Raw genomic sequence first — 18,411 nt, forward strand, 5'->3', positions numbered from 1 at the left:
TATTTTAAAATGTAAATTCTAAAATATATAAATAACATGAGAAAACATATATTTAAAATAAATCACGTCAACAAATCATTAAAAAAAAACACGTGTAAATTTAATACTTATATTATAAATATTAATTTTACGGGAAAAAAGCTTCCATAATTTGCTTATAAATTGTGCCACTATTATTACCATTCCTCTGTTAATTTTTTTTTATACAATATGTGTGTTACTTTCTAACATATTCATCTTATGTTAAATTAACACAAAAAGAGTAGACCGTTTGGGAGACACACGTAAGATGTGTTAAATTGAACATAAATTTTCCAACTGTGTAATTAATTCGTGTAGTTACTTTCTCAGTCAAATTTCCATGGAGAAAAGGCCAAATCCAAGTTCATCAAAGATCAAAACTCTATTGATTAGCGCTGACGTTTTACAATATAGCCTGTGTGTATATCGTTCGAATTAATTTTAACAAAACGCACACATACATGCATACAAAGGTACACACGGAGAGCTCGTTCAGGATCAGGGGTCTCGTGAAGTCGTGCATCGAGCCGCGCATCGGGATTGAAAATGCTTCTTCGACTGTAAATAAACTTTCCCCGGCGGGTACCACACAATGCCGACGAGGAAGCCGCCGACGCGAGAGACACATCTCTCGCGTGTATATACGTGTATGTCCTCAATTTCACAAACGTTTGGCACAGATCCGTGATTTCACCCGGCGGGCGAATCGGCGAATCTCGTGGGACATCGGCATCTCTCTTGTCTTACTAAAAGTTTACTTAAACTTATAAGTATAATCACATTCATTTATCAAGTATCACATCTTTTCGGTATCATTATAATCACCAAATGAAAAGACCATTAGAATGTTTCTCGTTATCTCCTGCATGATATGCATTTTTTTTTTGATCGTGTTGGAAAGAATGCATTTTGCTATTCTCTTTCTCCTAAATTCTCTCTGTAACAAATCTGATAACGTCTGCATAAATCATTTCCGCAACGCTATTTATTAGTTCGATTTGATTCAAGCGTTATTACAGGTAACGCTACATAAATCTTTAGTATTGCGCTGAGTAACGATAAATCCGCCTTGATTAAAGATTTAAGCTTTGTCTCGAAACTGAAATTGATGTTGGATGCGATGCACCTTCGGCGAGAGTGACTGCGTGAGCGAAAGTTGATGGTGATTCGTTCATAAATGCGAGTCCTTTACAAGCGCTAGCTGCGGCTTGCGCGACTGAATGTAACATTAAAATTAAAATAACATTAAAATAAAGTATAAGATAGCGTTAGATGTAATCTCGATATAATTTGCTTATAATTTATCTGATGCTGGATTGTACGAATTCTTGTGTATAAATGTTAATAAACTAATTTGTTTAAAATTAGCGGTCGTTTTATTTCGTAAATTAAAAATTGTAAAAATATAAAAACTTTATCAAAACATATAAATATATATGTTAGAAAAATTTTAATTATAAAAATTATATTAATATTAAAATATATATTTCTTATGAATTTTGCGTATTAAAATTTTGTAAAAAACCATATTGACCTTAAAATTGCAATAATGAGAGAATAATGATCTCTCCCTTTCTCTTTTTATTGGGCGAGATATCGAAAAGATATGAGAGAATCGCAAATTCACAACTCGAAAAAAAATGTTATGTGGACATGTTAAATGGACATATTTTATATATAATTATATATAATTGTAAAGGAAAGGCCCCTATTATGAGATACTGAGTTCATTTTAGATAAATGCTAGAAGTCTATGGGCAGAATTTAAAAAAATAATAGGTCATTTTGAAGGGAATTTAATAAGCTTTAAGATAACGTTACATAAAATTTAATTTAAATCCCATTTTTTTTTAAATTAAAGAAATGTAAAAAGTGAGCAAATTACACAGTCAAAAAATTGTGCTCCTAATATGAGATGCCCCGAGAAATCGATAGTAAAACGCAAAGTATATCAGTATTGCAATTAAAAAATTTTATTTCATGTTTCTAAAATGCAAACAAACACAGTCAGCGTACGTGAAAAATAAGCATGTGATAGATTATACTTAGAACTTGTCTTCAGGCAGTTGGAATCAAGCATCGCAGAAATAGGCACTCGACGTTCATTCCGATTGTCCTTTTTATTATTAAAGGGAATTTAATAAGCTTTAAGATAATGTTATATGAAATTTAATTCAAATTCCATTTTTTTTTTAAATTAAAGAAATGTAAAAAGTGAGCAAATCGCAAAGTAAAAAAATTGTACTCCTAATATGAGATACCCTGAGAAATCGATAGTAAAACGCAAAATGTATCAGTATTGCAATTAAAAAACTTTATTTCATGTTTCTAAAATGCAAACGAACACATCCAGCGTACGTGAAAAATGAGCATGCGATAGATTATACCCAGAACTCGTCTTCAGGTAGTTGGAATCAAGCATCGCAGAAATAGGCACTCGATGTTCATTCCGATTGTTCTTTTTATTATTGTACAATAACATTTACTCTTTAGCAACGATTTCCACTATAACATAGGAGCATGGGTTATTTCATATTAGAAATACCCTGGGTATCTCATATTTCCACACCTTATGGTTTTACGATCATCAAATCTAACTTCTATAATTAAACAATTCAACATATCCCGTATTTTTCTATTAGTACGACCTTACTTTATCACTACATGAAGAATTTATTGCCAAATATTTATTTACTAAATAATAAACAAGATTTAAAGCCTCATCTCAATGAAACTTGAAGACATTCAAATTCTAAAATCTTTTTTACAATGACTACAGACATGATCTAATAATGAATTTTCTACTAAATAGTTTTCAATCTAAGAGTAATAAATTTATGTTGGAACCAATAAATAGCGTTTATTAGTTTAGCAGAAACGCCGCTATGTCATATTAGGCGCCTATCTCATAATAGGGGGCTTTCCTCTATATAAAATATGTTAATTTTTATATAATTATATATAATTATGTGAAACATTTTTTTCCGAGAACATAAATTAATTTCAAAAAAATGTCCAAAATAATTAATTCTAATAAGTTTGTACAACTTATTATCAAAAGTTGGTACAAACTTTACGTTAACATCATTAATATTGATAACATTTGTGAACACATATTGTATTTCTAAATACAAAGTCGATTATTGTCAATAATTATTTCGACCATTATTACTTTTAAATAAATTCTGTTATAATTATTTAATTTAACAATTAAATAAATACATTTACATAAATGTATGTATAAATATTTTGAACAGTTTTCCTTACTTTTGTAATAAATGTTTCTATTTTTTACAATTTCTGTTTTGAATGAAATATATACTTAATAATATTTTATATAAAAATATATACTTTCTATTTAAATATTATTTGAAAACCTTTTTTTTTTCAAATAACTCAGCATTCTTTATTCAAATCAAATTCGCCGCGTACGCGCGAAAAATTCGATTCCCCTAGGAATACGGATTCCCAACAGTTGTCCAGACTTTTTACCCTAGAGTCACTAGTGTCACTACAGTCACTACCGAAGTGTCATCTGTAGATAGTGTAGATTATAATTTTATTTGTTTAAAAATGACGGAGGAGAAAATTGGCTCGTTAGAGGAGCAGGCTTTAAAGAGAAAAGAACGGCTTCAGGCGCTCAAGAGAAAGAATGAAGAGGGCAAAGAAAGTGTGACCGACACGACTGAAGACTTGCCAAAGTAAACCTTATTTTAGTAATACAGCTTTAAATCTAACCTCATATCATTGCTGAATTGCTCAAAGTCTTGTGTTTTCAGGCCAAAATTTCGGAGTTACAAACCGCAGGATGAAAACTTGAAGGATAATATGATAGAGGATGCGAAGCCAGGAGATGTGGAATCTGTAGTTCAAGAACAGCTGGACGCTGCAAACAGTAAAGTGGTTATCGAGGAACTGGTAAGTTGGAGGGAAATATTCTACAGCATATAGCCTTCTACCACTTCTTACCTACTGATGACAAAACAATCCTTCGATATTTTTATTAAAAATTGATTTGGAATTGTTAAAAATAATTCATCAGATCAAAGATGATTTTTAAAGCTTTTGTATCAAACATGTATTTTCTCGATATGGCTATATCATATTATTGGAGTATTCTATGATTCTACGATTTCTTAGAATTGATTCTTTATTATTTACTAGGATATAAGTAATTTAGCACCAAGAAAGCCTGATTGGGATTTAAAACGAGATATAGCCAAAAAATTAGAAATATTAGAAAGGAGAACGCAAAAAGCAATAGCGGAAGAAGTAAGGGCACGTCTCAAACGAGGCCAACAAGATCTAGCAGCTTATGTAAATAATCATAAAGAATGATAGTATTGTTATAAAAAACATGTATATTTTGTAATAAATTGTGTATTTTCTTATTTATAGAACATATATTCAATAGTCTATTTATAATTCATTGTTATTTCTTATGTGTAACACATGGAGTATTTAAATAATTTATATAACTCCTTATGAATTAAATAATCACTTGCTTGAACTCGCTCACAAAATATGACATAAATTCGTTAAAAATCTTAACTCATCCCAAATCTTAACTCATTTTTATTGGTCCAGATTGTATGAAAATCTGAACAAAAATTTTGGTATATTTGTCAAACCTTTAATTTAACAATGAGTTTTTACCATCATAGAAATCGAATTGTATTTTATTTATTTTTTACAGAGTTAAATTTGTCTACCAAAATTCACAATCAAAATATCAATGGCTTTAAAGCAAGAGAGAGATTCAGTGTTATATTTTTTAATATTAAGTTTACAAGAAATTTTTACTTATTATTGACGTTAGCCAAGTTTACATGAATCTTTTTCATGTAGTCAATAAACAATTTAAAATATATAAATTATTATAAATTGGGTAATACAGTCTAGAAAGAAAAAATTAAATTTTGATTAATACTTCTATTTGATTTTAGTATTGATGAAAATATATAAATGAGGTAGATGCTTTAATGTAATCTGATACGGCAAAAAACATAGGCTTCAAAGATCTATACATTATATATGTGGATGTAAATTATTATATTTTTTATATATGTAGACGCGCAACCCTACTTTAAAAATTCCAATTGCCGGCAGAGAATTAATGCAAACATTTTATTTTAGCAATTGTTTTATATGTTATTTTATTTATATATCACAATTGTCTTATATACATAAAATAATATTTTAGTTGCTGTGAATGTTCTCTTGCTTATGTCGATGTATTAATGTTAACAAATAAATTATACAAATTTAAAAAACCGTATCACATAAGATACATTCTATTGTAATCTTAAATGAATTATTATGATTATGTAAAGTCATGAAAGTTTGCTTCAAGTTTATTCAGTTAAATCTTAACTTTCAAACAATATTATAAAATTAAATCTGATTCTTTTTTGTTTAGTAATAATTACTAAACAAGGCTGCGGTTCGATTCACGCTCACAATGCTCAATATTATTTCATCCTTGATGTTTATCAAAATTGAACAATGATGCTCACATAAGTGTTATAAACGTGAACTGTAGTTACATTTTGTATGTACCTAATTTGTCATTTTCTTAATTTGAAAGTTATGATGACAATTGAAAAACTCTGACTAGAATATTTCATATTAAGAATTTCATATGGCAAATAAAAAGATTGCCACAAGAGCTCCCAATGCGACAAATAGAATTGGTATTTTAACACTCCGTTGTCCCGAATGCCCATCAGAATTATGAGAACTAGGAATGTTATGAAGAACTTCTCGGTCCTCTAAAGGCTGCACCGGCCGGAAATTGTGAGTCAATTTATTACCTTCCCAATTGCGTATGTCACGAAATGCAGCCAACTGAAATTAAAAAAGAAATCTATGTATATACTTTGTGTGTGTGTGTCAAATTGGCAGACATACGTACAGTGAGTGCAAAAAGTATTCGTACAGAGAAAATGTTTTTTAAAAAAATTTATTTTTAGAAAGTAAACATTATCCAGCAAGAAATGAATCATCGAATTGATGTCGAATGAATATCTCAACACTAATTTAATGTCGATTCGACGTTTAATTGACGATCCTTTCTTGATGGATAATTAACAATTTATTCATAAAGAATAAAATAGACTGTTTCTTAAAATTATATATACCAAAAAGATGTGTATTAATCATAGAAAATATATCATCTGAAAAATAAACGAAAATAAAAAATTGTATTGTTTGGATGATCAAAAAGTATTCATGCAGTCAAGAAATTTAGCTTCTAAAATCAGAAATATATATGAAGCTCGGTTGTTTATGTTAGAACAGAGTATTCATTGTATAAAATTGCTAATTCATGTTTATTTTCTACAAATAAGATTTTTTTAATAAAAAATTTCCTTGTACGAATACTTTTTGCTCTCACTGTATATGTACATAATTTAAAACTAATTGACAATTTTTTAACACAGATTAAAAGAAATTATAGTATTTGCAAATTGTGTTAAGAGACCTGGTCGTGTGATAATTGTTGATGATCCTTAAAGTCAATCCACTTAGCGACCTCGAGACAAGGTGGAGTAGTTAATGAGCCGGAATACGTGAAGTAGTCTTGCATTTTTGCAATGTCTGGTACCAATATACTTTCCAATAGTAAAGGTTCTTGCAATACTTTTCCCATGTCCTTCTTTTCTATGTCAGGTAGTACTTTTACAATCGGTTCATACGTTGGATTCGGTTGAGGGCTTACCTACGTGATTTCATTATTAAAAATAAGATAGGTATGTAAAATTGTAAAATTACAATGATAAAAAAAGATTAATTTTAATTTCGTATAAGAATACCAATTAAAATTTTCAAATAAAGATAATTTCTTACCTCATACAAATATGCTAAAATAGCCAGACCATCACTGTAATTAAGAGCTTCTTTGAATGATTTGTAATCTTCCTTGTAAAAGACGGCGTGCATTTCCATCGGAAACGAGTGATTGTTGATTAAGTCTTCGGATCCCTCGAAATCGTTTTCGCCCCAATGAAAATGCAATTGTTCAAACACGTAGATATCCTTTAAGGGTCCTCCGGTCAACATGACTGCTTTAGATTCGTTGGTTTTCAATGTAACTGCATGGAAGAAAATAAAAATTGCACATAACAGCAATTATTAAAAATATTAGTGTGCAACTGCGATTATTACAGACTTCTTTGTTATGTAACAACACCTGCACGGTGTATTAAATTTAATTGTTGATGATCCTGTCTGCATATCATGATCGTGGACTCGATTACGTATCAACATAATTAAGATTATTTATAGTATGATTTAACTGCTGGGACACGTACGAATCATTTGTAAGCGTTTTGTCTGACAATGACCGTTTTAGTTACTTCTATTCAACATTCATATCATTTACTACTAATATACACCAGAGACAATAATTACAAGGTACAAACTTTTCTCTTTTTCCTCTCTTTCTTATTTTATCGTCCCGATTATATCGCTACAACAATGTTTTTCTTGACTTTAATCCTCGTGAACACGATCGTGAAGGGAGTTTATCGGTGGAATTATTTAATACGAGAAAACCTCAAGCTAAACGAAGAACAAATTCAATGTTTCTTTCTCAGCATGCCGAATGCAGAATCGAACCGTGAAATTCTTACCCGTGTGACCGGTGTTCGTCACGTATGACTGATGTGGATTGTCAATGCCGATTAATCTCAGTGGTGACAGGTTGACGTTCGTGACATTGTGCTCGTCTATGTTAATAGGGGACTGATGTTTCCCAATACACGTATGATACTCCTTGCTCCAATTCGCTGGACCTACGGAAATAAGATTGATCTCATTTTGAAACACACCGATGAACTTCGCATAATGAAACTTTTTTGTTAGGCTCACCTTGATCTCCGTCATAACCGAAGTCTTGACCACGGCAGAAACCTGAAGAAGATGAAGCGTTTATTGTACTTACAATTCGCATATTAAAGTAAATCTTATAAATAGGAAAATGGCTGAGTAATGATAAACGATATTGATAGAATAGATTTTAGATTGCGATAATGAATGATAATTTATTTGATTAAAGATGAGTATATATATATATAAAATATATATATATTATATATGGGACGTTTCGCGTCAAGTGGGTCACCTCTCCTTCCAAAATTTGACGCAACGAAAAAAAACATTTAAGGTCTCAAAATATTCGCACATTTGTGCGATAATCACAAATATTCTTACAACATCGTCGATTTAAATGCAAAAACTTGACGAATCGGTTGAAAATGATTACTATAAATGATTACGAACCTAGAGATAGAATTATGAAGTTCAACATAGCAGATTTGGAATCAGTACATAAAACTTAAAGTGTCATAGTTTATAATTGTTGTTTATGTCGAGTCTAATATTTTATAGCGACCATTGGTTCAATAGCATCAGAGTATCGCATTACTTGCAAGTTAAACGATAAGTATAACTTATAAAATTAATTTAACAATATCGAATTTTTTTATTATAGCAAAAAGAAACACATGAAAACTCAAGAGTTTATTGCAAAACGATTTTCTGAAACTCCACGAGTAATGAAAATCCAAAGTAGACATGCTTTCCTTGTCATTAAAGAAAAAAATTTGCAAGTAATGCGATACTCATATATATATATATATATATATATATATATATACATTATGTATATATAAATACATTATAATAATATCACATCTAGAAAATATAAATGATATTATATTAACAAATGTTATGTTAGTTGAAAATGATTTGGTTAATTCAATAATATTTAATGATACAAATAAAATTTTATTGAAACAAAAGCATGAACATTAATAATGTTATTGAATTAACAAAATTGTGTTCAACTAAAATAATACCTGTTAATATAATATAATATTTTTTTCGAACTATTCTCTAAATATTTCGAAGTAAAATCTCTATCCAAAAGACCGAAAATTGAACCAGTCTTAATAAAAGAGAGGAAATATTTTCATTCTTGGACAAGAGTAGCAGAGTTTTACTCTTTAGGAATGAGATTTAATTTTTTTTTGGTAAACACCTCTAAAGTTATGGCCAACGTATACGCCAACTTCGCACATATTCGCTAAATATTGCTCTACATTCAATGTGGATAATTACGTACGTCATGTATGTGTATGATATTTATTCATGTTGTCACGTTTGTTAAATCATCTGGAGGAATTCCTTAAGGAATGAAGTCTAATTCCAAAAAAGGAGTGTGAGAGTTCATTCCTTTGCAGTTAATATCATTCCAAAAGAGTGAAAATTTGTCACTCTTATTCAAGAACGATAAGTTTTTACTTTTTTTTCAAGATTGGCTCCATTTTCATATTCCAAAATATTTAGAGAATATTTAGAGAATAGAATTTCTATAAATAGATTAACTCTTATAGTAGAATTTTACATCCGAAATTAGCTAGGAAAATATCTTCCATTTTAGTTTCTATTAGACATAAAATTTCCATGAAATGTTTATAAGAAATATATTAATATTTTCTACTTATTATCAGTCTAGATATTATTACCACGCTTTCTAACGGATCGGTCATTAAATGCGCCGAAAGATTTTCGCCGAACTTGAAAGTACACATTTAAAGTTTTCTGTCTCTCGAAAGACAATTGGCTGTTACCCTGCGTTTATTATGCGCTAGAATGCTTCTTGATTATCTGTTAACGAGTATACTTGTAATTCTTTCCTGCCGCTACTTGTTCGGGCAAGTCGCCACCTGGTTACTTTAAGGTTCTTCACATCTGCTCGACACATGCGACGAGAGATGGATTACTTAAGACTATTACTTTCGTTTTTTAGTTCAAACGATCACGTGAGGACCGTCGACGTGACACCGTCTGGAAATCCTTGTCTGATTTAAAGTGATTATCTTAAGAATGATGAACATCCTCGGCGTCCTTCCATTACGCAAAATCTTTATTGTTATGTATATGATTATACGTGAGATACATGCAAAAGAAGCATAAGTCCGAGATATCTAAAATAATGCGAAATTTCGAAATATTTTTCGATGAAAAGATTTTACGGAATCCATTATAATAATCACTGCGATCGAAACATTTTAATAATAATAATAATAATAATGTGTATTAAAGTAAAAAGAAACGAGAGAATCATCGAATTAATTTAATTTAAAAAAGCTAACAAGAGCCGTTCTAATAATAAATTAAAATATATTTAATTTTGAAAAAGCTGAACATTCGTATAGACGCGATTACGATTCATCAATCTTGTATAACAAAATTGCACAAATCGATATCGCGTGGCTACATGAATTGTTTCAAAGTTATGTTACGTTTGTGACATTCTGACAGAATAATGCGAATCGTACATTTGCAAAATGCATATGAGATATACCTTCATTAATATCATTAAAGTTTCTCTTTTAAACTTAAATGCGCGTTTCGTTCTATATATTAAATGAATTATTCGATTACGCTTTAATCTAATCAAACTTCGAAGTGTGCAGAACATCAACTTACTCGACAATTTCTATACTTGATAAAACGAATTCTTTTTTTAAATGCTTCTTAACATGCTACTTGTCAATCCATCAAATATTATCTCTTAGGGTCGCATGGTGAATTTCCATTTTTACGACTGCAAACAGGTTCGGAAAATGATAGCAATGTTTTGTGCTCGTATTACAGTATGATGAGTTAGGTCTTATGCAATTTTCAAGTTCTAGGTTCTTTCCTTAATTACTACTGATTAGTCGTACAGACGACGTGCATTATAATGATAGCAGAAACTATACGTACGTAGACACACAAATAAAACTGATATAAAATGATAATACTATTCGCATATGTGTTACTTTTATCAGGCGATTTACTAAGAAAATATGAGACATTAATTTAGCTCAAGAGGTTTAATTAATATCCACTTCACGTGCACAATGGATAAAAAATCTGTCGCTTTAGATAAAAATCCAATTTTGTCTGCTTTGAACGGAATAATAGGTACATAATCTGTGTTGATGAATGTTGAAATGGAAACGTTCTTTGCATTTAATGTGTAAAATTGCTGATCAGATGATTAGATATAAACAACTACATTTATTTATGATAATTTAATTTAACGAATGTCACGAGAAGAAGTATTATTGCGTTCATCATTTTTGCATGATGAACATTATTTGTATCGTTAGTTATAACGATTGTTTTATTGTTTGACATAATATTCATACTAAATTGAAATATTGCGTTAGGAACTTGCGAAATCAATACTTGGCAAATCACCTCAAACATACTTTTTTATTGATCTCTGTTGTATAGCAAAAATACATTTCATATATGTGTTAGAAAAGATTCACTCAGATTTTAGCAACTCCTTGTTAAAATTTAGTATTAAGTTTTTAACATATTCGAGTGTTAATTGAACATAATGTAATTATGTTATTTAAATAGCTTGTGTTAAATTGATACTTAACATTTCTAATATCAAAATATTAAATAACACAATTTATGAATAAGTGAACTAATAACATAAAAATAATGTGTTTTAAATTAAAAAACGTAAATTTTAAAATAAATTAATAAAATATATAGTTTAACGTATCATAAATGTTAATTTCATTGGACAAAATATGCTTCCACGGTTTGTTTACAGACTGTGTCATTACTATTTGTATTTATTCTTTTACATAATATTTATGTAATCTTGTAGCATATTCATTTTATGTTAAATTAACACATAAATTTAAGTGAACTGTTTGAGATATGTGAAATATATTAAATTTAACATGAATTTTCCAACAGTACATATTTAGCAAAATCATTATTGATTATAATCGATAGTGTTAATTGCAACTCGCGTATTCCTTACATGTTCTATCAATAATGCATTTTAATACTGCATATATTAATTTTAATACTGCATATATTAATTTGCACATCGCAATATATGTACTAAAGTTATTATAATTTCAATCTTATAACGAATTCGATTGGATGCGAACTGGTGCCCATTAAAACTGTCATATACAAATTGATGTCATACACAACTGACATTGATTAACGATGTATATGTTTAATATAAATATATAGAAGTCGGTTAAACTGTGAAATTCTCAATACATTTTATTGTGCTGTTATATAAAATATTTTATTTATAAAATTTTTATTCCATTTTCACATTCAAATCAGTGTATAACGGTTTTAATGTGCACTAGTGCGCACTAAGTGCGTCCAGCCAAATTTGCTATTAATATACTGTACATATATATTACTATACTATTTTTATCGCTTAGCTTCATTATTTTGTATCGTATACTTAAAAATAAAAATAGATAATTTTATCGTTTATCATTAAATAAAATTACGCTTGCAGCATAACGAATAATAGTTTGTAAGTTAAACTATAATCGATTGTCATCGAGACGCAATTTATCTTCAATCGCAAGATTTATATGATAAGTTTATTGCTAGAAACATCGGATAATTTTGTTATTTTCTTTGTTACAAGCAAATGGGCATTATAACTCAATCAAGCAGACGTATTTTCCTATAATATTTTTCTATTTTTAACAAGAATTTAATATTTTATACGTCTACGAAAAACCACAATTTTATGTTTAATAGTTTTATATTTTAATTATTCTGTATAAATGATTAAAATAATTAAAATGTTAAATATCATAATAACTTGTTTCTAAAATCTGTTTAAACAAACGATATAATAATATATTTGTATTTTAATATTACATTTTAATATTACATAATATTACAACCAGACAGCAAAATGACGATAGAACGACGTTCACTTGACTAAAATAAATGTTATTATAAATGATGTCATCTTTTAACGTCACTCTACTACCTGGGAATATTCAAGTTCACCAAAATAATCAACCGAATAAATAATATTTTTATTCCACAAAACAAAAAATGTTGGAATAATTGAGAACGACCATTTAAAATAACGTCTTCGAAAAGTCCAAAGGACGAAGGATGTAAGATTTCTTTGCATCATCAAAGAAACTATTCTAGATATATTCAGCGGAGTCTCACCTGGTAGGAACAGGAGGCCAAGATAAACGATCAAAAACACCATGATCATTCACCCCGTCAGAGTACACCATGAAATCCCACGGCACTGTCAACGACTCGCCGATTCGTCGAAGAATCAGCGGGGTAATGCGAAACTTCTATTACGGTCGGTGGTAGACTGAGTACTGCCGGCTCAGTCGACCATGTTAAATAAGAGCCGCTTCTATTTCGCGACGTGCGATTGACTCCGTATAGTTGAGTCAACAGCGGGGAGGGAAGAACGATTTGTTTCATGATGATCTACAAAATCAGCACGACGAATAATCACTTTGTTGAGATGTGACCTCGAAAACTAGGCAAAAAAATAGACGAATTAAAAACAACTGGTATACAAAAGTCCGCTCTTAATAATCAAATTGGCAAATCATGTTGATTATTCAAATGACTCCTTTGTGTTCAGTGATGCCAATTTAGCGATTTTCCAGTAGATCTAGCGTTTTTTCAGTGATGCAAATTTAGCGGTTTTCCAGTAGATCTAGCGTTTTTTAGAGGTTGTCTAGCTGCAAAATTTAAGAAATGCGGCTAGTGATAATTCTGACGGGATTTTTTTTTTTTCTTAAATTTTGCAGCTAGACAACCTCTAAAAAACGCTACATCTAGCTGGAAAACCGCTAGAAAGTGGCACTACTATTTGTGTTGTGTACAGTGATTCGCAAAGTTGATCGAATATGTCTTGAGAATTGCATCAGACAGTTATTTAGGAGCTTATTATCTTGAAAATATATTATTTATATTATTCTGATAATATATGCAAGTTTTGAAAGTCTGTATTTTGCATATCTGCGCTCATCCTCATTTTTTCTCTCCATGTTGCATTAAATGCTTCTTCAAAATTTTAACAATATTTGATCAATTTTTTGCGAGTAATTGTATTGTAATTATCTATATTATTTATTAAGGAAAAAGAAAACGAATAATCTTTTTAATTCCATCTAAGGATACGCATTTTTACAATAATATTTAAAATATTGCAATATTTTTATTATATTTTAGTAATAATAATTTTCGTAGATTCCTGTCGTTCAATGAATAAATTTAAGAAAAATGAAATTGTTAACTTTAGTTTAAAACTTTAGCAATTAGACAAAATTTTCGTTTAAGCAAATCGTACGGTATAAAACGCTTTGTAGATGTATGTTTCATGAGTGCAATTTTGCGCGAGTTTAGTATCGAACAGTTTTGTTAGTATTTGCATGTTATTTAGCATTTAGCAGTCCGTTTGACCAGTGCAGGCGGTAATCTCTTGTATATATCCAGCGATATGTGATGAATAACTTACGGTACTTTTCTGCCGGCGCGCTTTTCGGTATCCCCCAACTTCCGTTTCGTGAAATTATTCTCTGTGGTTTCTCCGACACGTAATCCGATCCAGCGACTGTAATCTGCGGCAGATTTGTTATACAATTCGCGATCTCATTTCCTAAATTGGCTATTGAAAGATTAATAACATCCTGTTTTTATCAATATGTAACAGAGAGAACGACATCCTTTGAGCGTCAGATTCAGTTCAATGAGAGGCTGATATTAGTTCCTTATGGCTCGTATTGTGTCTTTCATATTCACAGAAAAGAAACAGTTTTAAAACAATGTAGTTTCTGAAAAAAAGTAAAAAACAGAAAATGCACGTAAAAAATGCATGGAATGCTTATACATATGGAAAACGTAGTAGGTAATTATGATAAGATAATGTCATAAAATATTAATGTTGCGTGCCAGTTTTGCGGGATACTTTCATATAGATTAAATAAAAAGTGTTTAAGTAAACATTTAATAATATTTTTGTTTTTACACTAATTACAGCTTCCGAGAAAATATCGAAATGTTTTATCTCAATTTGCACGCGACAACATTAAAGACAGGAATTTCATCGAGATTGGCACTCGATTTCACAAGTGTTTCACACGATGGATGGTGGCATAATAGAAATTTCCATAAGGCGAGGACAAATTAAGTGAGATTGACACAAAACATGATCAGAGACGAAATTTTTTTAGGTTCTCGCTCTATTGAAATATTTGTATCAAGAACAATACGTTTACTAACGGTATACATTACGTAAGAATGATCGATCGTGCAAATCAAGAGAAATGATCCGAATGTTTTCCTCTTTCTCTTTTATTAATTTATTAGCAACACACACACATACACAGCGTTTCGAGCAATTTAATTAATTCCTTAGCTAAACAAATGCGTTATGCGGCGTATTATGTCTAATAAAGAATTAATCGATGCGCGTGCAACGTCAAGTGTCACGCTCGTTAAAATTCATGCGTTAACATTGGGATGAGATATTGCTGCTAGAATTCTGGAAAATTAACGTAATTGGCTACGCTTAACAATGCAACGTCGGTGAACGATGGAGGCGTAATGTAACTGCTTGGCTATTGTATTGTTTGCCGATTGCACAACGCCAGAAATTGAGATAACAATCGAGTAAGGTAATGTGTGCGATACGACTTGCAATTTGTGGTTGCCCGATTGTCGACATATCATCGGTCATATGGTGTACAGTGTGTGCACTGTATGTAATTTGTTCGCTAAACAAACGGGAAGATAATGAAGACAATGATTATAACTATCTCGTGATATTTACATATCTTATATGTACAGCATTTAACACCGTGAGATATTGCTTATTCACCGGATTAACACGCGATTTCTTATTTTGTTTCTGAATTATTTCTTTCAAATCGTAATACGTTACATAAATGTAACGCGATTAATTGTCGAGTGAATGAATGCATTTTCACGTAAACTTTGTTCAGTTTTCAAATGTAGAAAATTTATTAACATTATGTAATAAGACATTGGCTCAGCAGAAAAAGTAACTTTATAGTTGTAAAATTATTGTTGTAAAATTTCAGCTAACGTTAATCATGAAAAGTCCGATTTGTATTCCCAATGTGCCGAATATTTTGGAACTGTAAAAGAATTTTCACAGAATGTTTTCACGTATCAAATGTTCATGATAGGGTATATTATAAACACCATTGTGTACAGGATGTATCTTAAAAAATACCCGTGATTTATAGTGCTATTCCTGATCAAAACTTGAGCCTAGAACTTATGGCCATTTTGCAATTTTTGCGATTGCTAAAATATTAGTTTCTAAAGATTGTCGAATAAGCGGATAAAATCGACGAATAAGACAATTTCAAGATATTTTTCAGTGTTCTTTGTGAAATATCTTAAAGATGTATTCTTAAAAATTTCTTGAAGTCTTATACGTTGATTTTAGACAATTCTATTTATGGGGAATAACTAAAAATAATTGCAAAAATTGTAAAATAATTCATAAATTTTAGACTCAGTTTTCGATTAGGAATAGCATTATATATGGGTCGTGGGCACTTTTTAAAATGTATCTACGCCAACAGATGGTCATGGCGGAGATGTATCAATTCGTAAGTATAAGAATCACCTGAGAAAGAATATTAATAAAATTATAAGCGCAACCTTTTGCTTGTGAAGTGAGCCCCCGAAGTTGGGTTTAAAGGTGAATAAATTTTTGAACAAAGGTTCTGATATTCGTTACCAGTAGGTACTGAAAATCTGTAATGCGCACGTAATGTATACTATAAATTTTCAGTATTGGCAGTAAATTTCGGAACATAAAATTGTGTTGTCCAAGACACATAAGATACATTTACTTTTGACGCTTACGCGTTTTAAGCACTGATAAACATCGCTTACACCATTTTTGTTGTTGTAAGTGCCTCAGAAAAAGGCAGAGAAACACTTATACCGTCATCGTGACGTCATCGTGATGTCATAGATAGTAGATATTGCTCACAAGCGCTTCGTCCATCGAGATAGGACAACAAAATTACAGTTTATGGCCAAAAGTAAATGCAATGAACGAACCTAAGAATAAAAAATAGTTAGTAAACGTGTTTATACGTATAACATGCATATTTTAGTATTTTCACTATGAGAGGATCATAGTCCTCTTCGTTATCATCTATTGACAAAAGAATTGACACTTGTCCAAATAATATTGGAATACATTTTTTTTTATTCTTTATTATTTTATACTTATAATCGCTTAAAAACCCATAAAGCACAAAAACTTGCAGTATCATTGCAAAAACGTTGCAACATTGCAGACTGCGCTGTAATATCTCTGCAACGTTTTAAATATCAAGAATTATATTGTAATATACCTATAATACACATATGACGGCGCAAGATTTTACTAATCTTGCAGCATTGTTATAGAGACATTAAAAACATTTTGACTTTTGAGTAATGAACTGCTGTCACATATAGAAACATACATTATATGATTGTTAATTATTTCCATTAATTTATAAATTATGTTCGTTGGAATATTTGTTGTCGCCACCGCGCGACAACATTTTTCAAACTTTATAATTAACCCTCATAATTTTTTGGAATATTTGGATTAAAAAAATTCTTCGAATAATGCAAAAAAAAATGAAATAAAATACGTGGAGTTTCTTATTTTTCCATTTTACTAGTTAAAAATATATACAAAATAAGCGTACCTGCATATTTACGAAAAAGTGTAAAATATATATGTCTATATACGTAAACTTTAAAATACATACAGAGTGGTCCACTTAAATCGACCATTTGAAATATATATCTCGCTTGTTTTTAATGATATAAAAAAGTGTATCAAAAAAATGAGAGTGGAACGGTTTCGAGAGGAACGTATTTTAATATTTTAAAAAATAAATCAAAGATGTGAAGGGTTTAATATTTTAGTCATGTTTTTTTGTCAGGTGGAGGTGTCAAAAGGATATGAAGGTCACCTCCACTTTTTTAAATGGAATTGTATAATTTTTTTACACAATATGATTCCTCTAATTATTCTGTATACAAAAGATAGTAATATCAAAAAATCAGTAGTTTACGAGATATTTTACACTTTATTCTGGCACATATTGACATAAAATGTTAAATAACTCGTAAACTATTAACTTTTAATAATCGTACCTTGATACATTTATGAACAGAATAATAAGATGATTCAGGTGGTGGAAAGAAAATACAAAGTTGTTTTAAAAAAATATGTATGCAAAATGGATAATTTTTTAAATAAGCAACTATATGTTTTCTTTCCATCAACTGATTCATCTTATCTGTTCATAAATGTATCAAGGTACTATTATCAAAACTTAATAGTTTACGAGTTATTTAACATTTTATGTCAATATGTGCCAGAACATAAAGTGTAAAATATCTCGTAAATTATTGATTTTTTGATATCACTATCTCAATACTTTTATGTGCAGAATAATTAGAGGAATCATATACTGTGAAAAAAAAATCATATACAACTCCATTTAAAAAAGTGAA

General features: G+C 30.0%; 2 protein-coding genes across 2 annotated transcripts; one reads left to right on the forward strand and one right to left on the reverse strand.

Moving 5' to 3' along the window:
* The first annotated feature begins 3,547 nt into the window (after nucleotides 1-3,547).
* Nucleotides 3,548-4,374, forward strand: LOC108763054 (coiled-coil domain-containing protein 12). The gene is made up of 3 exons (XM_018510355.1): nucleotides 3,548-3,722; nucleotides 3,801-3,939; nucleotides 4,186-4,374. The coding sequence occupies exons 1-3, from the start codon at nucleotides 3,595-3,597 to the stop codon at nucleotides 4,357-4,359; spliced, it is 441 nt and encodes a 146-aa protein (XP_018365857.1). The 5' UTR covers nucleotides 3,548-3,594; the 3' UTR covers nucleotides 4,360-4,374.
* An 866-nt stretch (nucleotides 4,375-5,240) lies between these two features.
* On the reverse strand, nucleotides 5,241-13,194 carry LOC108763034 (carbonic anhydrase 1). Its single transcript, XM_018510324.1, has 6 exons — nucleotides 13,048-13,194; nucleotides 7,894-7,935; nucleotides 7,656-7,817; nucleotides 6,871-7,115; nucleotides 6,506-6,742; nucleotides 5,241-5,868 (listed from the first exon to the last, which is right to left on the reverse strand). Exons 1-6 carry the CDS (start codon nucleotides 13,094-13,096, stop codon nucleotides 5,659-5,661), a joined length of 945 nt encoding a protein of 314 aa, XP_018365826.1. The 5' UTR covers nucleotides 13,097-13,194; the 3' UTR covers nucleotides 5,241-5,658.
* Nucleotides 13,195-18,411: the final 5,217 nt, after the last annotated feature.

Source organism: Trachymyrmex cornetzi, unplaced genomic scaffold, assembly GCF_001594075.2.
Source record: "Trachymyrmex cornetzi isolate Tcor2-1 unplaced genomic scaffold, Tcor1.1 scaffold335, whole genome shotgun sequence".
NCBI classification, from domain to species: domain Eukaryota; kingdom Metazoa; phylum Arthropoda; class Insecta; order Hymenoptera; family Formicidae; genus Trachymyrmex; species Trachymyrmex cornetzi.